This window comes from Sinocyclocheilus grahami, unplaced genomic scaffold (genome assembly GCF_001515645.1).
Source record: "Sinocyclocheilus grahami isolate Dianchi unplaced genomic scaffold, SAMN03320097.WGS_v1.1 scaffold15.1, whole genome shotgun sequence".
Taxonomy (NCBI): Eukaryota; Metazoa; Chordata; class Actinopteri; order Cypriniformes; family Cyprinidae; genus Sinocyclocheilus; species Sinocyclocheilus grahami.
This window is the reverse complement of record NW_015505194.1, coordinates 964,641-991,258: the sequence shown is the minus strand read 5'-3', so window position 1 is coordinate 991,258 and position 26,618 is coordinate 964,641. Positions and strand designations below refer to the sequence as shown.

General features: G+C 37.0%; 2 protein-coding genes across 9 annotated transcripts in view; one reads left to right on the top strand and one right to left on the bottom strand.

Annotated features, from left to right (window-relative positions):
* Positions 1–454: 454 nt before the first annotated feature.
* Positions 455–4,166, bottom strand: LOC107602787 (centrosomal protein cep57l1-like). 7 transcript variants are annotated; one of them, XM_016295387.1, is made up of 12 exons: positions 4,072–4,166; positions 3,662–3,887; positions 3,044–3,224; positions 2,783–2,959; positions 2,555–2,679; positions 2,322–2,438; positions 2,101–2,193; positions 1,870–1,962; positions 1,670–1,738; positions 1,178–1,407; positions 949–1,093; positions 455–821 (listed from the first exon to the last, which is right to left on the bottom strand). In XM_016295387.1, the coding sequence occupies exons 2-12, from the start codon at positions 3,680–3,682 to the stop codon at positions 588–590; spliced, it is 1,485 nt and encodes a 494-aa protein (XP_016150873.1). In that variant the 5' UTR covers positions 3,683–3,887; positions 4,072–4,166; the 3' UTR covers positions 455–587. The 7 variants fall into 7 exon arrangements, with proteins under 7 accessions (XP_016150873.1, XP_016150866.1, XP_016150847.1 ...); XM_016295380.1 differs by having other exon boundaries at positions 1,670–1,741; positions 2,555–2,676; XM_016295361.1 differs by having other exon boundaries at positions 1,670–1,741; positions 4,072–4,165.
* A 289-nt stretch (positions 4,167–4,455) lies between these two features.
* Positions 4,456–26,618, top strand: part of LOC107601436 (sestrin-1-like) — a 52,693-nt gene continuing 30,530 nt past the window's right edge. For both annotated transcript variants that reach the window (XM_016293624.1, XM_016293617.1), the window contains exons 1-2: positions 4,456–4,537; positions 5,068–5,385. In XM_016293624.1, coding sequence (XP_016149110.1) covers positions 5,110–5,385 — 276 coding nt within the window. In that variant the 5' untranslated portion in view covers positions 4,456–4,537; positions 5,068–5,109. The remainder of the gene's footprint in view (positions 4,538–5,067; positions 5,386–26,618) is intronic.

Genomic DNA, 26,618 nt, shown 5'->3' with positions numbered 1-26,618 from the left:
AACAGTGAAGGAAACAATGTGTCAGCTGATTGTAAATCTCACGACACAAAAGCTGATGCTGTGGTAACAATACTTGTTTTCCCCTCACATTTTTCATCACCATCACTACATTTCCTGGTGTTATTTTCTCACACTTTGAGTAGGTGAAGTAAAAAGTCTTATCAACAGCCATTTGTAGTGATTGTGTAAAATGTTCATTTAAATATTTATATTTGTCTTATTTCTAGTTTAAACATATCAAACCAAAACCTGTAGGACAGGACGTAATTTTATCAATTGGATGGTGAAAAGTGATCAGAGTTTAGTGTGCAGATAAATAAAAAGCCAAGTTGGTCTGTACTTACAAATATATGTAGATATTTTATTTACAACTTATTCAAACAAAAAAATATTACCAACAGAAATAAAAAATCAATCAAATCTCATTAACGTCATTGAGACGTATATAGATTGAGTAAAATTTGAATTAATATGCAGGTGAATCAGTGTTTTTTTATCTTCTGAGGGCAAAGATCAGGTGTCATACCACTGTCCTCTTGAGCTGCAACTCTTCAAAGCCCTGGATATGTGTTTCAGGACAAATGTAACTATGTCTCCCATGCAATGTCCTGTTTGCGGAGACCAGGGCACAGTTTCTGTGTCTCTCTGAGGAGCCTCAGGGACTCTTGACTGCTCCTGCTCTGTCCCTTGCTGGCTGAGGCTTTGACAGGGGACGGTGGCAATGGTTGTACCCCACTCTGTGCTCTGGTTTTGCCCTCTACACTGACAGCCCTATGTGGCTTCTGCCTGGGGCTACAAGATGGTTGGGAGAGTTTCTGAACCTACAGGAGCAAAAACAGCTTGATATGCATCAGCGTTTTCTATAGGATGTTTTTATTTAAATACTATACAAAAAATATCTGAAAGTGTAATGTGTAACTTAAGCTGTAATTTTAAGTACAAACTTACTGTTTGCTGATGTTTGCGCAGTTTGGAGATTTGAGCTGCTTTCTCCTCCATTCTCTTGACCAGACAGTCCAGCTCTCGCTCCAGATCGTCATGAAGCTCTCGTTTAGAGGTCTCGTCTATCTGCTTGACCAACTCCTGGTGTTCACTGTCACACACAATGTTTATATTGTATCCTACTCTCCCCATCAATGCATTACAAAAAGTCCATGGTCAAGATGGTGTGACTCACAAGCTCATCTGTCCCAGTTCATCTTGAAGGGCGAGTAGAAGATCAGAGAGGTTGCCCAGTGCTGGAGCTGCTCTGCTGGGGGAAGACGGAGGTCTGCGTTCGGCCCACTGGTTCTCAGAACCCGACTTCTGCAGTGCGCCGACTCTCTCACACAGCCGTGGGTTTCTATGCTTCATCAGGTGCAACACACTCTGGACATTGGCATTGACTGAGTGACTGGGACTGGTCGACTGAGAGAGAGAGAGAGAGAAAATTGCTCAAGAAAACTATTATCATCATTACCAATACTGAAAACAGTTAATATTTGTGGAAAATGTGTTTCTTTTTTTTCAGGATTCTTTGATAGAATTAGAAATTACATATATATATATATATTCAGAAAATCTTCTGTAATACTATAAATGTCTTAACGGTCACTTTTGTGTAATAATAACCATGAACAAATGTAAATAATAATTAAGTTATGTTGTGTCAGGGTGAGGTCATACTGACTGTTCCAGCCACAAATGGGATGCGTTTAGCCTTAGGAGTGGGGGGCGCCTCCACCTTCACTGAGGAGGGCTTCTGACATAATATGAAAGAAAAAACAAAACATTAACAACTCACTACAGAAAATATCTGTAGTATTCTGTTCTGTAAATATACTGCCACCTTGTGCTCACTACACATTACTGCTGAGCTTTTTTTTTTACCTTGCAAGAGGCCTTCTCTTTCTTTTTTTTCTTGCCTTTAGGTTGAGTCACAGCAGAAAGGGAGATGAGATTGTTTTCAAGTTCTCGCTGCAACTGATGCCAGGAAAAGAAAAGAGACTACATTAAGGCACGGATTTTAAAAATGGCTTTTTAATAAAAGCTTTTTTTGTAAGGGGAAAGTTTACATTATTTATAAATCTATTCTTTGACAATGCGTTTGCACTTTTTTGCCTTTGTTTGTTTCACCTCCTCTGCTTTCTCCTGCACAAGTTTGCGTTCATGTTGCTCCTCTAAAAGTTTCTGTTCTAAGACCTCAATCTTCCTCTGTAGATGAAAGACACCACAACAGATTATAAAAAAAGATAACCATCCATGAGGATTTTTTTTCCCCCAAAAATTACTTGTGCATATAGCCCAGGTGGTCAGCCCTAGTGCATATCATATGTTTGTACCTCAGCAATAGACTGTGTACTGGTGAGTTTTAGATACTCCTTTTCCAGTCTTTCCAATTTGTTGAGGTGTGCCTGCATTTGTGGGTCTGTATGTGTGCTCTCCCTACACACAGAGTCCTAAAGACCAGTCAGAAAAGAGAAACAGAGAGAGATAAAGAGAGGCTTTAAAAAGCTATAGTGCACAGTATAGAAATATACTGCACAAGCTCTTTTGCTTTTGTCGGTCTGCTCACCTGCTTGTCTGTGGGAGTGATGCTCTCTCTCTCTGCACACTTTACCATTTTCCTCATGTAGTCAAGCTGTTTTTCCAGCAGAGAGCAGCGTGTTTCTACAGAGTGAAGCTTAGAAACCAGCTCTGCTAAAAAGAGAAAGAGACAACTTAGTACACACTGATTTAGTGCTCTACTGGACTTTTTAATTATTATCCCAACAGATCAAAACCGGTTGTGCAACACTTTTACCTTTCCTCTGTGCAGAGCGATTCTCTTGTGTGCTGTGATCCAGTTCTCTCTGTGCAGAAGCACCCGCTTGATGTCGAACAGTCTGAGAGAAATCCTGGACGTTCCTCTCTGCCTGAACTCCCTCCAGCTCCAAGCGTCGCATCTTCTCCCGCAGTGTTTTCAGGGCTGATATCACTGCTGTACATACACAGGAAATGTTTACATTTGATCTTAAATATTTGGTTACATATGGTCTTGTGTTGTTTATTAAACTCAATTCACCTCTGCTTCCAGCATCAGGTACTCTCTGATAAAGTTGTGGGCTGATGTCTTGTACACCTGAGCTCTTTCTGTCCAGTGGATGTGTGTCTGTGTTCATATACAGAGGTCTTGACAGCGTCTCTGGAGGCTTGTAAAAACTGCCAACATAACTATGTTTAGATGGAGAGTCCAGATTTAGACTCTGTAATTAAGAAATAAAAAAAGAGCAAATTATTAATTTTATGGCAAAAAACAACACTTTGAATGAGTGAACGGTAATAATACAGCTATATATATATACACCGAGTCAACGTCTTACTAGAAAAAAATGGCTGTTAAATAATACAATACAGTCTGAGAACCATTGTTTAAAGCAGCCAAAATAACTGAAAAAAAGCAAGCCACACTGTAACACCAAGTCAAACGAGATTAATTTCATTGTTAATTTATTAAATGGCCGTGTGTCAAACCTTAATGAGCTGCTTTCAAGCCTACATAAACGCTTCATGAACCCAAAAGTACTGCCGTAGGCTGCTCAGTACAAAATGTGATTAAGCTAATAAGGCTAACGACTGTGATACGTCAATGTAAACATCGCTAACAACCTCAATTAAACAATTTAGCATAAAGCATATATACCTGATCTCTGAAGTGATCCATTATGAATCAGTCTCTTCGTTACACAAAAACAAATGATGTATTCATCGAGGTAACGTTACAGCTGAATTAGCTGATAGTGTCATGTTAACACTTAACAGCTGTAGCCGACAGCGCCGCCCAGTTTAAAATTTCCCTCTTCTTTTACCGCCCTCTGTGGTTCCGCATGTACACAATATGACCACAGCTTCTACAATATAGAGAAATACTGATAGACAGACAGACAAGTAGATTAGATAGATCTGGATTAGTCAGGTTGACAACAAAAATATTCTACTTGTTTCCCAGTTCTATTTTTATTGAGGATGCTTTCTATATGACAGAGGAACTTTGAAACAAAGACGAGTGCATTGCTCATATTTGTAAAACAGTAAGAGGTGGTGTAGACACACCTGTTCTGTTTTCAGAGATTAGCTCACAAATTTTCATTGAATAAGATATATGAATATCTGGCGAAAACTTGCATTAATCATAAGGGTAAAGGGTTTTGAGATAAACAAGTGGTGGCGGGGCCCCTGCAGTTACCAATGTTTTTTGTGGCTGTTGGTACTTGTAGTTCTGCGTTGTATTTGCGCCACCAAGAGAGCGTTGAAATTAACGAGCGTCCGAACTACAATTCCCTTTTTATTAGTATTGGGAGGTGCTGCTTGCCATGAACGCCTTTCTAGTCGTTGATTGGTGCGCCGTGAGCATGGCTCCGCCTATCAGTTTTTTTGTAGAACACTATTGGACTGTGGTAGCTGTCAATCAATTGTTAACTCAAGCCGCTGTGCAAAGGACTGAAATCGATTGAAGAGCCAGAGCTCAGGAAGGTCTCGTTCAACGGCAGCGGGGACGACTAGAGAGAATGTACATTTAGTACGTATTTTCATCTGACATTTCTTTTTAAAATAGTATTACTGACCATACCTATGGTTTTATTAATTGTGTAACCATTGAGGAATATTTGCTTGTTGCCTAATAACAGAACTTGATTTAACGTCATTCAAGGTTTTTTTTTTTTTTTTTTTTTTACAGTGTGTCTACTGTATAATATTATATTCAGTGTTTCTTTGGTAAAATAACCAGTTTATATAGAAACTCTGGAAAAATATTTAGCTAGACATTTGAAATTGTGTCAGTTCTTCTGTTTAAACAACAGAAAACAAAAACAAAAATCAACTTTTGTTTGGTAAAGCATTCACCACATTATAAATACATATAATTCGTATAGTGCCTGCTAAGACATGCCCATGCATTTGCAAGTCTGTTTATACTAGCAGATTATGGAACATTTTTGGAGGGATTTGCAGAATTCCTTTGCCGGCTTGCAGTAGAGCAGATTGGATTAGGATTATTCCAGCTATATAAATAATTAGCACACTTTTTTTGTCTTGTGCATGGCTCAGTCATTCAGGTGTATAGTTGAAGAATAGTAGACTGTTACAGTGATGGATGTGAGAGATGCTGCAGGAAGGTGGGATGCTCTGGTCAGTCGAGACTTGAGCTCCAGACAGGCAGCGATGGAGCTCATTCACCAGGAGGTGATGAAGAGAATAGAGACCATGGGGCCGATACCAAACCCGCAGTCCTCCTCTCCCCCAGCCATGGGTGACAGTCTGTCCAGTGATCTCAACGCTCTCCTGGCTCATGTCCTGATGCTCTCCAAACGGTGTCCTTATGAAGATGTCAGGGAGAAATGCATATGTTTGCTCCAGAAAGTTCAGGTAGGTACCATAGTAATTATTGAGTTCATATTAAATATATTGATTGTATGTTCAACAATAACTGTACATGATCTATGTGCCTTTTGTAAAAGCAAACAATATGTTGGTGTACCACTATGTGTATTGTGTACCACTAAGTATTTTTGCCTGGATAGTTACTTGTTTTTAGTGGGATTTCTATAAAATGCTTCTTTTTTTTTTTTCTTTTTTTTTTTCAAATCTTAATCCATTCATCACATACAACTGGAAAAACATGGAAAAGTCATTAAAATTGGTCAGAAAGTGTGGGAACCCTTGAAGGACCATTAATTCTTAAAAGGCCATTTGCAAGTAATAAAGAAGTGGGGTTTTTTGGGTTTGGCTCTGCCATTAGTAATGTTCCCCTGTGATTCCATGTTGTTTTTCATTCAATTTCAAACCATACTAAAATTATATAAGCCTATAAAAAGGAATATAAAAATAGGAAGCTAGGGGACCGGGTCATTTCTTACAGTATTTGAGACTTTTTGTGTCACAGAGTTCACTGGAGGAGTCGGAGAGGATCAGGGGCTCTGCTTAGTCACAGATACTGCTGAAAGGTTTACCAGAACATGTAAATCCATTTGGCTCATGTCTGTACATTGAATGTGACTGACCATTTGCTATCACTATATTTTCCTGTAATCCTGAAGTGTTGAGAATATTGTTTTCTCAAAGGTTTTCCATCAGAGAGTCAGAGACGAAGCTTTAGATGTCAGAATATTAACATGTACTTGTTGCAGATTGCTTTGTTAGTGTTATTTTTTGGATCAGCAGCTTTGGTAATTAACACAGATGTGTGATTAATTAACCCAAAATGTCACTCCACTATGTCCATTACTAAAAATATGAAAAGACACATTCACACAGTTTTAGATCGAGGATATTCTGACTGAATAATTTTGAATATGGTGATATATTGTTATATTAGTCAGTGATATATATATATATATGTCATAGCATAGCATATAAGCCCTATCTTTTAGGTGCTTATTTTGTGTTGTGGTTTATTAGATGACAGGATGTTCCCCCTTGTTTTGTGTTGACCTTTTATCCCTTTCTGCTTACTGTATCAGTGGTAAGCCGTGCTCTGATATCCGGAATTATGGGATTCAAGGGGCCGTGACAAATGTTTTTTCAGTAAATTTGATCCAGTGAGCACCACACAGATACTGACATAGACAGTGTCCTCTGGTTGTGCCTTGCACCTGAATGGGCATAGTTTGTTGTGAGTGTGTGTGTGTGTGTGTGTGTGTGTGTGTGTGTGTGCACTAATGCATGTTTCTGCTGTGATAAGCCCTGAGAAGCTGTGGATAGAGAGACAGATTTAGGTCAGTGTCAGTCCACTGGTCTGAAAGGAGTTTTAGAAATTATGTAAGATGCCCATATTTCCTAAGGCCTGTGTTTTGTTCGTTATGGCTCATAGTGTCATATTTCTTATTTGGATGTGGTGCTAGTTGTCTGTGAATGAAAAATTTAGAAGCACTTTGCAAATGATGTAGACAAAGATGATTTGACGAATAATATTGATATTTGTGTTCCCATATTTCTTATTTCCAGTCCGAACAAAGGTGTTTTACCTCAATAGATACGAGAAAGAAAGTTTATTGCACAGGGACAGTAAGACATGTTACAGAATGCCGTAGAGGAGTCTGTTTGTTGCCCACCCAGGCTTTGAAAATGATTCCTTATTCCCTCAGGTCTTAAATTAGCTGTGGGCCTCATGAGGATCATGTGGATTGGGTGTGTGTGTGTGTGTGTATGTGTGTGTGTGTGTGTGTGTGTGTGAGTGAGTGTGTGTTTTTGTTTGGTATGTATATGTGTATGGAAGCTGGGTGTCACCATGGCACTTGGTACTGGTTTAGTAGCTATGTGCTAGTAATGTTAAGTCTACATGTCTGCAATCTTGGTGGGGATCTTCTAATGCAAAGTTATATAATTCTCTATTGCATGCATTAAAGCAGTGTTAAAAAGGTTTAATTCAGTTTTCTTGCATAAAATAGGCCTCATTACTAAAATCCTTTTAGCAGGGTACACTACTGTTCAGGTTTGAGGTCAGTGAACGTTTTGAAAGAAGACTTGATCTTATTTGATCAAAAATACAGCAATAAGGTAATACTGTGAAGTATTATTGTGAACTATTTTCTATTTTTACATGTAATTTATTCCTGTGATGGCAAAGCTAAATTTTCAGGAGCCATTACTCTAGTCTTCAGTGTCATGTGATCCTTCACAAATAATTTTAATATGGCGATTTGGTGCTTAAGAAAATAATGAAAAGTGATGAAAACAGTGATGAAAACAGTTGTGCTTCTTAATACTTTTGTGGAAACTGTCATGTTTTTTTCCCATGCATCTTTTAGGAAAATAGCTTTTCTCATGTCATTTCTTTCCTCTTAACAGTGTACCATGCCAGAAAAGCCAAAACATATCAGGCTGTAGTGTGACTAAAAAGGCCTTTTATTATATGTCATCCCTTCAGTATTAACCATTTTGTAGGTACTGAAGTTGAAAATGGGTTTCTCACCATGAAGGCAGCATTGTGCGATATAGGGGTTAAGTGAGGAGAAAAGAAAAGGGTTAAATAGACACTTTATTTATGCTTCTTCACCTTAGAGAGAGAAAGAAAATGAATGGAAAACAATCTGCAGACTGTGTTTTCTCCCTATTTAAGGAACGGGGTTAACATGACAGCATGGAGCTCTGTAGCACAACAACCCCATGATTGGGGAGGGGGACTTGTTTGTGGTGACTGCGCTGATGGAAGGAGGAAATCCTTAGAAATCTCTCTCAACTCTAGGAATTGAGGAATGGTACTGCCCTAGAGGAATGACGCCTATTGGATGTGAAAAATGGCCTGGTAAAAAAAACAAGTCTTATTTGGATGGAAAATGGAATGAAAGACACACATTCCCCTAAACACAACATAACATCACACAGTACACAACATAACATCACACAATTAACACTTTGGCTTCTAATATGGTGTGCGTATGTGACATTTTCTCTCTGCTGCTGGTTCGATCTGGGAGTGTTATGAGCGTTGTTAATGGTTTAAGAGAGTGCTGTTAATGCCACTTCTGTTGGTCTGCAGTGCACAAACACCTCATGAAATAAGAAGGATGAGGAAAGTGGTGTAGATGAAACGCAGAATCCACTGATGGCAGAGCTACAAATGTGAAAGTTGAAGACATACTTGCAGAAAGATGAGACAAAGCAAGGGAACAATTTTTGAGAGTGTTGGATGTTATACTGTGTACAAGGATCAGATTACAGTCCATCTGTTGTTGATTATTATGAATGCATGCATGTAAAACTGTGCACATGGATCCATACAGGATTTGTTTTGGGAAAGATTTCAAACTTTTACATCTTATAGTTAGTAATTTGCATATATAGCTTTGGAATCGACATAGAAGATCAAGTCCCCATGGTCAGGGAGGAGACCTAATTTTTTTAGATTATGTCAAAAGATGTGTTGACTTTTACTCAAAATGGCATTGAAATCACGTCATGAATGTTCTATAAAAGCTGTGTTTGGCAGTTGAACACTGTGACAATACTGTGGTGATTTGGCGAGTTACCACAAAACCAAGTTTTTCCCATAGTGTAAAATTATGAACACCAGAGGGTGCCATTGCCTCATAATAAAACCACTTACTAACTTGACTGCCTTCAGGTTGAGATTTCCACCGCTTGACCTAAATGCTTGCAGAACTGTTTTATTTCTTTACTCCTGGTGTCAGGATTAGATTGCTAATGCATGTCTATAATACCATTAGCATTCACATTTATCTAAATAGCAGTTGCTCAGCTGGCAGACCCATTACATGCAGGAAATGTACATCATGACAACATTGATTGGCATGGCCTTCACAAACAACCATCCTGAACTGTGATGTCAAAGGCGATGAAAAAATATACATCAATTAAATGCTTTTAAGAGTCCTCCAAACAAGAACTGGCCATTGGTAAAACATCTACTGTATTATAATTTAATATTATGCTTACAGATGTTATTTAGTCTGAATACACAGCTAATTTTGAATTGCTGGATGATGTAGTTACAGCGTTTATCAGCAGGGTCCATGATGTCCAGCCAAACTTTAACCCCTTGGGCTAAACAAGTAGACATGAATGTGAGTATGTTAAAAGTATAAAGATCGAAAAGCTTAGATGTGTGTGTGTTTATACTCTATAAGGCTTAAATGATAGCTTTCACAACTGTTCATGTGTTTAAAAGAGAAAACCAATGTTTAACTTTTTCATCAAGCGCATCATCGACAGGTCCTGGACACTTTTATTGGTGTGAGAAGTACTTCATCATGATAGCCATCCATCCATAAAACCACAAATGAAGCATTTCCTATGTTCTGTGAAGTGCATGTTAAACCCAGGCAGCTGTAATTTAGTTTTTATAGATGCAAGCATCTCTGACATCACAATGCTTCTCAATGAATCTTTCACATTTAAAGTGTTCTTTGTGTTTCTTTGAGAGTACTTGATTCAGTTTAATGAAATAAACATCTGCTTTCATCCTTCAGACATAAATCTGTTTTGGTGTAACCTTGAAGAGACTGACATTTCGATGCATCATCACTTGTGGCAGATGATTACAAACCTGATGAAGCAAACCACCTTGAGAAGTTCTCAGCCTCGATTATGGCCACATCCGGGTAATCAGAAGTGGGGGGATAAGTGGATTTTATATGCTGTATTTCTGCAAATATAAAAGATGCAACGTGAGCCACGGCCACACGTGCCACAGAACCCACGTGTAACCAGATCCAAAGAGGAAGTGGCATTATTTTGTGTGTGTGTTGTTACAGAGGATAAGAATGTCATAGGTTAAAAAAGAAAAAGGAAATCAGATGGATGTGAAATAGAGAACAGAAATCGACTGAGTTGTCAGGTGAAGTAGAAAAAGAAATCTGTTTGGAGATTGGATGGTCTGGTGACTGTGAGATGCTATGAGTCAAAACCTAAAAATATTAAAATTGACTTAACCTTTATTGCATCACAGTGTCCACGAAGCATTCTCTCCATAGCATCACTTTTTATTATTCTAAAGTAACATCTGCTTTGATCCCTATAGTTGAGCTTTAGACATTGCATAGGAAAATTACAGAAAAAGACTATGGTGGGTGTTGGATAGAAATTTCTTCATTATAATAAAGTCCCGTAAAAAAACCCCCCCCCCCCCCCCCTATTTATGTGCATAATTTTCCACTGGGTTGGCAGAAAGGATTTGCCACAGTCATTGTGAAGTCAAATTTTGCAGTAACACTATGTTCTAAAGTTTGATATGGAGCATTGAGGCACAATCCTTGGCCAACATTGGTGAAAGAGCATGCCTCATGAGGAATGCTGAGATTACATTTCAGTGTTTACATTGTGCATTTGAATTCAACAACAGGCCTTTCATGCTTATAGAGTCAATTCACATCATTTATCCATACAAGTAGCGTCTTCTTCTTTGTTGTGATTTGATGTAGGTCTCACTGTTTAAGCATCTCAGCAGGTCTTCTGATGGAAGCTGTGAAAAGCTTGGAAAGTTTTCTTTGATGGTTATGTCACAATTAGCCTTTCGCAGGTACAACAGCTTGGCATGTGTGGAGGCAACAGAGCACTGTGATGTCTGAGGCAGTGAGAAGTTGAAAAATGAGAAGAATGAAGTCAACAAAGATGAAAGGGCAAACTCATTCATAAGTAAACTTTGCGAGGTGGAATGTTTAGAAGTTGAATAAGTGAGAGATGATAGATGATCTAGAGAGAGATAGGGAGAGATAGTGAGGAGTGAAAGGAAGAATAGAAAACAGGGCTATCAATTTCGTAACCTGAATGTTAGCCATGTTTATGTCTCCCTTTAGACCCTTGGCATTTTTTTCCCACACACACACTCAGGTTTGTTTTTATGGTTTATGGGGACTCTCCATAGGCGTAATGGTTTTTATACTGTACAAACCGTATTTTCTATTGCCCTACACCAACCCTACCCCTTACAGGAAACTTTCTGCATTTTTAGATTTTCAAAAAAACTCATTCTGAATTATTTATAAGCCTTTTGAATTACGGGGACACTGAAAATGTCCTCATAAATCACCTTCTCGTTGTAATACATATGTCATACCCATGTTATTATACAAATTTGTGACACACATGAACCACATAAACATGCACCCACACACACATCCATCTTTAAAGTATATACTAGGGATATCAGAGTGATGGTACTTTGGTACAAAGCTCATACTTAAATGTAACAATACCAGTCTTTCTGTTGTATCTGTTGGAGCTAATTGAAACTTCTGTAGTATATATAACAAGATTAAAAATACATGAAGACTACATTTAATTTATTTTAATTAAATTAAATTTAGAATTGTATTAATAATGTATAGATTTTTTTTACTTTTTAATATAATTTATTATAAATATATAATCTGAAGTCCTCTGAGGGGTCCTCTTTATAATAAAATAAATAGATATGAATTTATTAATATAATTATTGAATTAATGTTTTTATAAGTGAGGGTGGTACATTATAGTTCAATTAAAAATATAAATTATTTTTAAATATTTTTGCTTTACTTTTTTAATATTAATAAGTTAATAAGATAAGTACATATTAATACTTATTAATTTAAATATTGAATAAATGTTTGCCTTTTATAACTATATGTGATAAGTAGCACATTTAATTATCAATAATTTATATAATTATTTTATTATTTGCTATTATATTAATAATGAAATAAGATACATTTTGACACCCCTGGTATATACAGTGATTTTATTTATTTATTTTTTGTATGTTCATGTTTTGTTTTGACCAAAGTTTGGTTGTAGAAAGGGCACAGAGCTTTACCAAAGCTAATCAGTGTAATCAAAGTCTCACACTCTCATCTGTATTTCCATATCTTCACATCAACCTGTCTGAGCCGCAGAACTAAACAACTGACAGGCCTGCACCAGTTCAAGCATAAAAAAATAAACAACTGATATGGCATTTTGAGTGTTGAGCTTGGCGCTCAACAGCTATGGTTTGATTGCTCTGCCAAGTGGTTGGCTCTTAGGACAGGTTTGAATCAGTGAGTCACCTCTAACCAGCAACGTGTGCCAGAGCTGGTGCTGAGTCATTCAATAACACATTGCGCACATTTAGGGAAGTGTACAACAAAACAATCATGCAATATTTGTCTCTCACACAAACGGCAGTCTGGTTTGCATGTTTGTGTGTGTGTGTGTGTGTGTGTATTGTTGTGTGTTTTTCAGGCAGACAAACCCCCTTTGAAGACACCAGTCATGACATTATTATTGGTATGTCTAGATATGCTTGTATTTTTAGTTGAGGTTTCCACAGCAGTGTCTCCTGCTGCCATCCTCTCTGTCTGGACGTGAGCAGTGTGGTCTGCTGTCTGCTGGTCTTAAGATATTCATGTGACATTCATTTTTTATATTTATTTAACGATTGACAGTTAATATGTCAATAGCTTGAGTCTGGATCTGTCTGGATCCAGAACACCTGAGATGTTGCAAACCCCTCAGAGGACCTCAGATGATGCCAACCCTGAAACAACATACAGAACTACTACATTTTGCTATAAGTTTGATCGCATCATATAATAATTGCTGTTAATAGTGTTCATCGTCTGTTTGATTACGTCTTTAATTTATTACATTTCTGCCACATGTACATAACCTGACAGTCACCACTGATAAGCTACTACTAAATATTGTAGAAACTTAATTTACTGTAAAGTTGCTTTGCAATGATTTGTATCGTAAAAAGCACTATACAAATAAATTTGAATTGAATTAATATCAAACCCATGGATTGTTTTAGCATGGATTGTTTTAGCAAGTTAGCAGCTTTTGCTAAAAGATATTGCAATGCTATTTTTATATCAAATAGGAACCATTTTGTCCACACATATTGTCCATTCATTTGAGAAGACACTTAAACTTGCTCTCCATATAAATCGGTGTAACGGCAAGAGTGTGCTAGGAGCAAAAGGTGTTAACCAGTGGCTCTTCTTGGTTACCAATGTTATTATAATAGACATAATACATATAATTAAAACAAATGTATTAAAGATTTTATTTTTTTGGCTGCTGAATACGTAATTGTGATCAAGTATTCAAATGCAGCATTCTCTGGTCAGATGTATTTATATAATGACTGCTAAACTGTAAATCTGACCGTTGTCCCTGACAACCCATCTCTTACATAGCTGTGCCAATTCAGTGTCTCTCGTATCACTTCACATTCTTTCCGTATCAGGGGCCTGATCATGCTGTCTGGGTTTATTTTCTGATAATGACCGGCTGAATTTATAGCTGGATTGAATTAACACTGAGTGTGTACGTTTTGACTCCCATCAGTAGAGCTAATGGCCAGGTATTATTGCTTCTGTCCAGTACAGATAGTGCTTTCAGTTGGAGTTATAGGCCAGCCCCACCCTCCGACCAGCTTACTTAATAACTGTCATCAGTATGTGTAAGTGTGGGCGGTGGGGTTCTGAATATCTTCCAATATGGGAGTCTATTTATGCCAGATCTTGACCTCTGCTTCATTAGAATAATAAATCAATAGAGAGGAAGAGGGGGAGAATGATAAAGAGAGAGGGAGATGATAAAAGGAAGAGAAGGGGTACAGTGATAAACAACTAGCAGTGTCGCTCATAGACGCTGGCTCCACCCCCACTGCACTGTCATTGGCTCAGATGCACAGCATGAGAACACCGTGATTGGCTGAGAGGATACACACCTCCAGAATAATAGAATGTTTTTGTGTCCTGTGTAAAAAAGAACATTGCTAACTGGAAAAACTGAGAGCGTGAGACAGAAGCATGTAGAAGTCCGAAAGGGGGCTTGGAAAAGGGGGTGTGGACCAAATGGTTGGATGTGTCCCAGAAATTTCTAGGAAAGCAGAGAACTGTTTGTTTGCGGTGATGCCTGGGAGACGAAAGGAGTTGACACACATTAAACCGCTGATTCCTGCATCCTTAGCTACTCCCTTTATTGCTCCTATTTAGGCATTCCTGGAATCATATTCCAAGTAGCTCCCATCTGCCAAAAAAGAAAATAATTTTTTTTTTCTGCATTTAAAAACTACCATACTAACACAACGTGCCTTCATGGTACATCTTCTTTTGATTTAGGTATTTCATCATCAGGGAGTCAGACTTCTTGGTAAAAGTAAAGATCTATTTTAGTGTCACTCTTGTTTTTCTTCCCATTGGACGTTAATTTGCCTAACTAGATTAGCTAATGCATTCAATTTAATAAAGCCAATTGACCATTCTAGTAAACAGAGATGTTGACTGTAGAAAATGTGCAGATTTTCATGCATTAACAACAGGAAATGATCTGCAGTGGAAGGCACAGGATCCTTCATTGTGAAAGAATCAAGACAAGCATACTTGTAGGTATCTGTAATAGTGGGCAGTGTGCATGTCTTGTGTTGGAAATTGAGTTGTTTTTGAAGGCTTGATCTATTGCTGTTGTTGTGACGCATATGCCTTGTACTCTGCATGACCCTCTTTGTGACAGTGTTTTCTAGCGACTAGTTTTTCTAGTTTTCTAATGAGAAACAGTTCTGTTGTACTTTGCATTGCTGCCATATTTGACTGATAAACATGACAAACAAGGATTTCAAAGAGTGTTATTAGTCAAATACATGCTCAAAACAACCCAAGTATGACCAATAATCAATAAGTGGTAGAAATTTAAATTATGAAATTATTATCTTGATTTAAAGTGCCCATATTATGCCATTTTTAAGGTTCATAATATTGTTTTAGAAGTCTCCTACAATAGGTTTACATGCATGCAAGGTCAAAAAATGCTTTCATTTTCTCAAAATATGCATTTAATATCACCTCATTTTCCAACGATTCATTTGAAGCAGTTCTAAGATTCAGTCTCTCTAAACCCCTCCTTTCCGTGAGCCTACTCTGCTCTGATTGGTCAGATGGCCCAGTCTGTTTTGTGTATTTTGAATGCACGATAGAAAATATAAACATCAGTTATTTATCATACTTACAGGTTGTGATTCAGTGGAGCCAGCTGGTCCAAATAAAGAGCAAACATTTTGTGAATCTCGCGTTGAAATCCCCAGAGATTAGAAAAACAGTCGTCAGTAAAATGACAGGAACACAAAAAAAGATTGGGGTTGTACTGCTGTGGTACAGTGGAAAAAATACATTTTAACCACTGGTTCTTTGCAGCCTCATCTTTTGGCAGTGAAAATAAAACGAAGGTAGGACACAGTGTCTTCTCGACATGATGTTAACCACATGAACAAGCTACAGTGTTTGAGGGCGGATCAAGTTGTTCGCGGCCGGCCAATGTAGAACTTAGGTGGGTATTATGCAGATGTGTTACACAGTGACGTGTAGCCGTCGCGGAAGTGAGATTCGAATTACTGACGACTCGATTAAGCTGTTCAAAGTTGATTCTTTCTTTTGGGAGACAATAACTTTATTTATAGTGCACTTTCGGCTTTACAACTTTGCAGATCATTTACATTCACAGACAGCTACATTACACACTGCTTGAAAGGCAATATTCAAAATGCCATAATAGGGGCACTTTAAGATTAAGTTGGCATTATATTGATAAATGTAGAGAAAATTAGCTGTAATATTGACCAATATGATACCAATATATCATGCATCACTATACGTTTGTTAAATTATGCTATAAGAAGGTATATTTAAACAGTCCAGACTATGGAGTATCATATTAGCATGTTAGCAGGGGAGTTGAACCAAGCAGAAGGCACAAACTGATATGCCACATTTATCACAGACCATAGCCGAGTGTTTGGGATTGCTGTTATCTAACTGATAGGCCTAATCTTAGTCATTATGTGCTAATAGGAACAAATAAAGAAGCCAGTCTGATCATGGGACAACAAACTATATGACATAGCTAAATAGAGTTTAATAGGCAAATATCAGTAGCAAAACCCAAAATAGGAACATATTTTACACATTTCAAGCTGAGTGAGAGTCTGTGACTTGTGAGGGCACATTTTGTACTGTCTGTTTGTTTTTGTGTGGTCAGCTGCTAGTTGTTTGAACATGCAATATGATGGTCTAGATTCACCTGCCACCTGTCAGAACACATTTCACTGCAGACATTTAGTGGCTAGCAGTGTTTGGGAAGCTGCTTTGAAACTCATAATCAAAAGCAGTTAAACTGCAGTTGAAATGTTGTTAGCTACATTACAAGCTACTAACAAAAAGCTAATTTAAATATAACTATGATTTTTATTTTATTTTTTTACAATAAAAGCAGCATATATTTGGCACAAAAACAATGAGGATCTCAATTAGGTATTATACAGGAATGGAATGGAATGAAAAGAAACATCTAGAAAGGTCTAGAGATTGAGCGTCGCATTTTTAGAATGCTGTCATGCGTGAGACTTTTCATTGGAAGCGGCATTTAAGTGCAACAGTCTAATATGTCTGTGTAACACGTTTACTTAAAAAAACAATGGGCAAGCAGTGCAGTGTAATGTAAAATTGCATTCTGTGTGAACGGCCCCTTACACTGCATTAAAAGAGTACAAACAATAATACCTTGTTGCAAGACTCATTTGTACATTCCCTGATGTGTAAGGCAAGTAGTAGTAGAGTTCAGAACAGGGTCAAGGACAGGTGATAGTTACCCATGAGTTATGAATTGAATCAGTGCCACTTTCTCCCCCCACCCCCATTGATACCCCTATCTTGGCTTGTTTAGTGAAGAGACATGTGGTCAAGTATGGTGTCCCATACTCGGAATTTGTGCTCTGCATTTAACCCATCCAAGTACACACACACACAGCAGTGAGTAGAACCATCTCAGGACGAAGCTGAAGGAGCTTATGAGCTGAGGGGAGTTGGTCTGCGTGTGTTGTGTGACACAATAGAGAGAACAAGGAGAGGGGGCTCACATCGTGAATGAGGTAGTGGAAGTGTGTGTGAGCATGAATCCGATCTCAAATGCCTGTTGCAACACAATAGCCCCACCATCAAGCTTTTAATAGGTTAACTAAAGGACAGGACGGACAATGTCACAAACTTACACAAAGTTTTACAAGTACACAATGATCTGATTAAATGTAATGTTCTGCACAAAAGCGATGTTTTGGGAACTTGGCGTACATTTACACTTTTGCACTTAGTAGCTTCTAACGTTTGCAGAAATTAAACTCTGTTGACATGCACAAACTTCCTCACATTCCCCTTCTCGTGTCAGTATGTGTTCGATGTGTGTTATCGCTCTGAATCCCCTCACCCCACCCCTCACATGTTTGTGTAGCGACTCAGTGCTCATTCTCATACTTAAGTCAATCTGTTAAGTAGCTGTGGAGACAAACAGCTCAAGTTGAGCAACACAAGAGAGAGAGAGAAGTGAAGGAATACTGTTTTGAGAAAAGCCGAAGACTGTGATTAGACCTCATTAGGTCTAAAAGGCCCTGAGCCTCACGGATGAATGCAAGACTCTGTGTGCATTGATATGTGAATGTTTGTGTGAGCACTCACTTCCCTTCCGCCCTTAAACTCAGCTCTGTACTGTGTTTTCTAAGCCTACCTGTAAGTAGACATGTTTAGACATGCTTGGATCACAGCTGTTTTTTGGGTTCTTACATATTTTTGTTATTTTTCTCCGTGTTTGATCTATTTTTAGCAGTGACATCCAAAATGCACTACCGTTTAAAGTTTGGGGTCGGTAGGATTTGTTTATTGTTATTAAAGTCATTTATGCTCCCCAAGGCTTTATTTATTTGATCAATCATATAGTACAATAGTAAGATTGTGAAATATTACAATTTAGTATAAATTTGTTCAATTTTAATATATTTTAAAATGTAAGTTTTTCATTCAGAAATCATGCACATGTGCTAATTTCTGCTTATTGTTTTTGGGGAAACTGTGATTTGTCAGGATTCTTTGATGAATAGAAAGAATATAATTTATTTGAAATAAATGTTTAACTGTAACTTTTGATCAATTTAATGGATCCTTGCTGAGTATTAATTTCTTTCAAAAAAGAAGAAACAATGGCCATATTAATTATGAATAAAGGCTATGATGATGTCAGACATTTTATAATCTATAAAGCATAATTTGTATATATATTATATTTATTTATATAATATATTTATATTTTTAAATATAATATTTTTTTATCTTTGATTTCTTATCAATAATAACTGTATTCTCTAAAACTCTAAAACTTTTTTTTTATTTATATTTATATGTGTGATTTTATTTTATTTTACTTTTAATATTTGTGGCTATACCCAGTAGGCTTAAAAAAAAATCAATGGGTACAACATTCAATGGTACTGATTTTGATGCAAGTTAAGACTCTTATAAAAACTTTTACATTTAACGAGGTAATACTTCAGATGTATACAAGATGCCAATGCTGTATTAAATGACAATAATTTTACTAGAATGCAAGCTTTACAGTCAAAGGACCTGATCTATGAAGACAACGAGCTAATTGTTAAACAACGAATACTTTGGATAAAACATAAAATATTCACACTATATTAAAACATTTCTTTGTCAGTTGGTAATATTGTGAAATTTGAAGTTTGACCGCAAGACCTCTCACAACTACATGCAGAGATTTTAAGTCTAGCAAAGACTATAGAAATACAAATACGGTTCACTCCTATAGGCTACTTATGAATGGGAGAAACTGCAACTCGCAATATGGCATAATAGTCCCGCCTTCTAAACGGAAGAGCCAATCGCTGATTGGAAAGTCATTGCATTACTGCAGCGGCCGTTAGAAACTCTGGTTCCCATAGAAACCTGAGCGCGTTATGACTGCGCATGTGCATTGGCTGGTCAAGCCTGAAAAATAAGCTTGTTTAATGTTATTTGAGCATAAGAAACAACATTCATGGGGCAGTTTATTTCAGATTTTTTTGCTGATTTGAAATATGTAATTTATTTGTGAGTTCATAGGGCAGATTTTGAGATTTCAGATATGATTGATTTCAGAGATTGCAAATATTTCATGGGGCAGTTTATTTCAGATTTTTTTGCTGATTTGAAATATGTAATTTATTTGTGAGTTCATAGGGCAGATTTTGAGATTTCAGATATGATTGATTTCAGAGATTGCAAATATGGCTGCCTAGTGAACAGATTTTCCTTGAAAGGGACTTTGGTTCTAGGACTTACTGTTTGTGTGTGTGTGTGTGTAGGTTTTGCTCCGCTGGTGTAGAAGAGGCACTATGGTTCAGGGATTCTTCTTTAGGTAGAACAGCATGTTCTGTTTCTTTTTTATAAAACAGGAAGTTTGTATACTTAAGTGTCTGAGAGTGTTAGGGGTGTCTGGATCGTTGTTTGCCTAAGATGCATGATGCATGAACAAGCGGTTCGTAACTTTTTCAGTAGTTTCTGGGTTGGTTTGATGCGTGTTTTGAACATTTACCTATACACTTGAATGTTTTTTCATCCTTGGAACAAATGAAATTTATTCACAGACATACTTATTTTGAGTTTCTCTTATGGCACAGCATATGTCAAATATCTAGCAAATATCATGTCGCTGTGGGTGTTTACTATAGTTTTGTTTTGGGTCAGATAGAGGTAGATTTGTTTACAGATATGAGAGATGTTAATGTAACGGCATCCTGAAGAAACAAGTGAGAAGTGCGTAACCCTGAACAGGAAGTGCAGAAAAGGGTGATGGCTCTTACAGGATGTCATGCTGCGAATCAGAGGTTGAAATTCCCCTGCCCCTTGATATATTCACACAGACACACACCATATCTAGAACAATTAGAGTCAAATATAACATGTGAGATAACAGATAGATTATTATGTTAAAACCACACACAAACTCAGATGCACCAATTTTCTCACGATTTTAAAGGTAGTATGCCTAGTATCTAACACTGCCTTAAATATATAACTTACCACACCACACTTGTCATGCAGTTAAACCATCTATGGCCTTATATCATCATAACTGATATCATCCTTGTGGCACATAAATTGACATATAACATTGAATGTAAAGCACATGACAAAGTAAGTTACTGTATTTTTGGTCACAATATGATAACAAAAGTCATTATCTTGTTACATATTTCAGTCAAACTTTTGACATCCTTCAGAAATGTTTACTATTCTTCATGATGTACACAGATCGTCCAAAAATGACTCATTTAGGTTTTTTGACTAAATATGATGTTAAATTGAACATTTAACCTCATATTAAAATCTATATTAATTTTACCTTGACTTGGAACAATTTCATGCTCAGCTCCAAATTCTGCATATAAATGAATACTTTTATTCAGCAAGAATAGGCCTACATTAAATTGATCAAAAATAACAGTTAAGACATTTATTTATTTAAAGATTTTGATTTCAATAAATGCTGTTCTTTTGAACTTTCTATTCATCAAAGAATCCTATAAAAACATCTATGATGGTTTCGACAAAAACATTAATCAGCACAGCTGTTCACAGCATTAATAATAAGAAGAAATGTTTCTTGAGCATCAAATCAGCGTATTAGAATGATTTCTGTAGAATCAAGTGACACTGACAACTTTGCTTTTTATCAATGTACAACAGCATATCAGCCACCTCTATACATACAGATAGGCAGTGACAGAGGGATCATTGTTTCTGAGGGTAGCTGGCTCTGGTCTTTCCTGTCAAAACACAAAAATGCTGAGGTAGCAGAGATACAGGCTGAGAGCTGTGTGTGAATGTGTTTGCATGCGAGGGAAAGAGTGAGTCTGTGAGAGAGAGGTCCGGCAGGATAAAGGGAAGAGATCATCCCATACCCTGTGCCCTTTAAACATCAGAGCTTCCTGTTCCCCAACACATACACATACGTTCTCATGCCTTTTGTTACATCACAGCTCTTGATAAAACGAAAACTTTCCATCCTACATTAGTCTTTGATTTTCTGCTTTAGGAGCTATGGTCAGTCAAGTATATCATGAACTATTGAGTACTATTGTGTGTTTTTTTTGTATTTGCGTGAGCCGTAGTGAGAAAGGAATTGACGTCTTCCCAGGTGTCTGAGTTATGACACTTTGCTGACAGTCTCTTTTCGTCACTCTGCTCAACATCCAGGTGGCAACACCTGACCCTCACTCTTGCCCTTATGACATTGTGTCTGTGGGTGTGTGACGCCCACAGAGAGGTTATTTTTTGTGCTCTAACATCAAAGTGTGACATTCTGCATCCTGTAGTTTCACTACAAGTGCTGGTTGTTTTCCTGCAGGCTGACAAGTCTTTCTGAGAGAAAATACCTTTTATTTCTGAAGTGCCCAGTTAGTAGCTCCTCATATATTTTTATATTCAGTATGACCATCCCCCTTTTGCTCTAATGATAGCATCACTTGAGCTACACAAACTCCACACGTTTGTGTACAACCTAATCAGGGCTCCAGAGTGCACCTAAAACGGTCGCCAAAAATATTAATTCGCAAGTTAAGTTTTTGCTAAGTTTGCCACTGGCGACTATATAAATTTGCATGTTATGATTCAAAAACTTGAATTGTTTTGCGATCACATCATTTGTCATGTTGCGCCTCCAAGTTTTAGTGGAAAAACAGTCCTCATCTCTTCCGAACGCCATGTTGACGGCTCCAGCTGTGGCAGCATGAGAGAGATCGAAAATGACAGAGACATGCAAAGTAAAAGTGCAGAAAAGCAGTGTCTATTTCGTGCACAACTTGAACAAACTACAGCAGGTAAAACTGTCAGCTGTGTGGATATTAACAATATTGTAACAATTCTTGTTTATAATCGATACTAATATGGCTTCTTGTTATCAAGATCTTTAGTCTATATGCTGAGTTCTGTTAATGCGTGAACTTCATATTATTTTCATAGCGCATTTGACTTACTGTCCAGAAATCACAATAAGCTTTATGCTCTGTTGCCTTTTAGTAAACTAAGCATCAGCTTTAAAATTCTGCCGAATTCATAATGATATTCAAACAATAAAAACCGTTTTGGCGCTCTTTAATGCGGCATGAGCGATCGCTTTAGCGCCTCAGTTCAAGCGGCACATGAACCGATCATCTCTTTCTCTTTACTACTATAGTACGATATAAACATGAATAGACATCAATCATTTACCTCAGAATAACCATTCGGCGTCCATAAGTTCATTAGTCGGCTAGAAAAGAAAATTATAAAGAGGAGCATTTTGCTAAATTTATGTGCTATATTGCATATTCATATTTGTACTTAACCTGTATGATAAGAAAGAATGCAAGGAGCTAAAAATACAATTCAACAACTCCTATAAAATTGCATGTTACACCGTATCTACACCAGACTATAGAACCCATTATAATCAGTGATGCTGTCTATACTGGATGCAGCGCGGTGTGACACAACAAATCCCCGACAGTAAACTGATGCCTCATTCTATCTATGGGTCAGTTAGATACTGACACAAAATTCAAATGATTTGCAATGGTCGCTTTGTCGCGTCCAGTGTAGACAGACTTTAGCTGTTGCGGCGCGGCGTGACAACTGTCGCATCCGGTGTAGACACTGTGTTACTAATGATGAAAAATGGACTGGATGTGGGCAAGACATATGACAACATTTATAGGATGCATTGAGGAGGAGCCCAAACTACATTCAAGGGCCAAGTGATGCTGACATAATTATGGTCTGTGATATTGGCACAGATTCTGTGTAAACAATTCTTTGTGACTGTATATAGTTCTCAAGTTGGAAAAGACTTTAGTTCCCACTTTAAGTGAACCTTAGTTCCCAGGACATCTACAAGATGGATTAAAATGCTGATAAAGACAAGAAAAGATGAGACATAAACACATGACAGTATATGACTGAAATGTGAAGTGTTAAAAATATATAAATCACATTTATTCTGTGGCACTTAAAAAATAATTGTGTTTCTTATAGGAGCCAATAGCTCCTTAATTTATTTATTTTTGTCTGGAGCCCTGCTAATGATCATGTGATCTGGCATGATTTGAGAATGATCCAAAGAGCATCTTGTGCTTCAGCGGAAGCAAGAACATCTGATTGTCTGAACAATGTTTTAAAAACATTTCAACATGTTTTCAGACTTTTTGAGCCCACTGTAGCTGCTAAGTGCATGTGTGTTTATGCACGCTTGTGTGTGCAAGTGTTCTATGGTATGTGCATCTGTGTGTATGGGGCTGTTCCCACATTGCTTGATGTTTTATCTAATCTTGCCAAAGGGATTCCTCCTGCATTTACTGCAGTGTCACACATAAAGGGCGTTTGTGTTGAGAGACTCGCCGGCAGGAACTCGCCACTGTCAGTTAGGTAGAGATCAGTATTTTTCTGTTTTTAAGTCAGTATCAGCATGATACTGAGAAAACAGGTCCTCATGAATCACAGTGGGCCATTTTTAAATTGTTAAAAAGGAAAAAGTATTTTAGAGCTACTGTTAAATATAATATATAAAATCATTTATATCTTTATAAAAAAATAGCTAAATAAATGTGTGTGTTCCTACATTATGGGGACACAATTTCCCCTCAAGAATCATAATACAAGTAAATTTTGACCTTGTGGGGACCTTTTTGACCTTTTTTATATATCATACAGAATTATCTTTTTTATCTAAAATAAAAAGAGAGTTTTTTGTGAGGGGTAGGTTTATAGGTAGGGTAAGGGTAAGGGAAAGGAAATACAGTTTGTACAGAATAAAAAACATTATGCCTATGGAATGTCCCCGTAATGATAGGAATAGTGAGTGTGTGATGGATTGGAGTTAGGTGCTAAGTCAAACCTTTGCTGGATAAGTTTTGGCATTGCTGATATATACATCCATCACTCTTACTTACACTTACACAATCAACTGATGTTGATAACTGTTATACAAACTAAACCCACACTAACTATTCTCTACCCCTTTACCCACTCTCTTCAACAGCTGTACTTTAATACTTATGAAAACAGTGGTTTGTCCAAAGTAAACAGAAAGAATCTCTCTCTCTCTCTCTCTCTCTCTCACACACACACACACACACTTAGGCATACCACAGACTTCTATTGTTTATATAAAAGTTATTTAATATTTAACTATAATTTCCACAGACCAAATCTAAATTTATGATTTAAGACACACTTTTAATTTGCAAGATGCAGAGTGAAGAGCCGAAGGATGCATTGTATCAGCTCTTATCAAAATTGATTCTGGTCTTCCTGTCTGTCACAGTTTCAGATCCTGTGAAGGGGCAATGTGTGGTCACTGCCTTAGTTTTACAGTCATTAACCTAATTTTTTCATAAATTATTCAAAAATACAGTACTGTTCAAAAGTTTGGAGCCAGTAAAATTTTATAATGTTTTTTTTAAAGTATTTCATGCTCACCAAGGCTGAATTTATTTGATCAGAAATACAGTAAAAAATATATATATTGTGAAATATATTACAATTTAAAATAACAGCTTTCTATTTTAATTTATTTTAAAATGTAATTTATTTCTCTGATGACAAAGCGGAATTTTTAGCAGCCATTACTCCAGTCTTCAGTGTCACATGATCCTTCAGAAATCGTTCTATGCTGATTTGGTGCTTAAGAAACATTTCTCATTAACATCAATGTTTAAAACAGTTGTGCTGCTTAATGTTTGTGGCAACCATAATACCTTTTTGATGTTTGTTTGATGAATAGAAAGTTTAAAATATCAGCATTTGTTTGAATTGAATCTTTTGTAACATTGTAACATTATTGTCTTTACTGATACTTTTGATCGATATAATGTGTCTTTGCTAAAATAAAGAATAATTTTCTTGCAAAAATAAAAATCGTACTGACCCCAAACCTCTGAACGATAGTGTAGCTATTCTAATCTCTTTCGGTCTCTTTAACGTATACAGAACATAATTACCTTCTTGCTTAATTGCGTATTTGTAAGTGACAATAAAGGAAATGAACTGAACTGAATAGGATTTTTGAAGACATCTCATATAGCATTTTTTTATTCCAAACATAAAAACCGCAGATTACACAGATTATTTTATTACTGACAGGGTCACCATACCAAGTAAACCACATCAAAATACATGGTTTAAATAAAATTTTAAGGACCATAATCTGACCCTCACTGATGTAAGTGATTTGCACAATTCAAACCAAAGGCATTAAAAACCATCCACTGTAGTAAAAATCAATCACGGTTATGGCTTGCACATCTTCTATCAACTTTTTAACCCCATATGGCAACACATATGTGGAACATTCCTCGCATAAACCACCAGAACATTAATCACATTTTTGTGATAGGTGCTTTTACCATTGAGACTGTCTCATCTTGGATATGATTGTGCATTATGTTTTCTCTACCACGGGAATAGAAGATTTATAGCTTTGTGTGCTTTGTTGGTGGAAAATAGAGTGAGAAGGGTACAGGGCATTCCACTCCAGTGGCCCTCCAGAACTCTAAAGACCGCCCTACAGCTCTGTCACTACCGAAGTGATGTCATCATGGCAGCTGGTGCTACATCTTCTCTTTGTCTCTGGACTTCCTATTGTGAGACAGCAAGTCCTCCTCTCGTCTTCTCTCCTGTCATTAAGCCTTCTCCTCCTCTCTTTTTTTAAGTCAGTTATTGACCATGTGTCCATTATTGTTTTTTTTCTTTTTTTTTGGAAATGACAAATCTAATCTTGCATTTCGAGAAATGAGATGGTCAGATGAGACGCTTAAGAGTGTAGTCAGTGGGCGGTGATGTCACTTGACCTCACTCTCACGGACTGGTGGAGGTTCAGGCACGTGTGTGTGAGAAAAAGTAAGACCGTAGCAGATGTTTCTGCAAGATCAAGGCCTTTGTTGACGTGCACCTCTGTCTTTCCTGTATTCCTGTAACATTAGGCAGTTACATATTTAGATACTTTGGGGCAAATTTTATTGTGATCAAAAATGCAGTAACAGCAGAAATATTGTTGCAATTTAAAGTACCAATATGGAAATGTATGACATATATTGCCATATATGTCAAGATATCAAGAGTGATATTTCCATATATTTATCTATATATATAATATATACAAATATATATATATATATATATATACAAATATACAATGGGGGAAAAAAGTATTTAGTCAGCCACCAATTGTGCAAGTTCTCCCACTTAAAGAGATGAGAGAGGCCTGTAATTTTCATCATAGGTATACCTCAACTATGAGAGACAAAATGAGAAAAAAAA

Coding starts and splice junctions, on each gene's coding strand:
- LOC107602787 (XM_016295361.1), bottom strand. CDS start 3,682: ATGGATCACTTCAGAGATCAG. Junction 3,225..3,661: donor TGGATCACTTCAGAGATCAG/GTATATATGCTT, acceptor TCTTAATTACAG/AGTCTAAATCTGGACTCTCC. Junction 822..948: donor TGCGCAAACATCAGCAAACA/GTAAGTTTGTAC, acceptor TTGCTCCTGTAG/GTTCAGAAACTCTCCCAACC.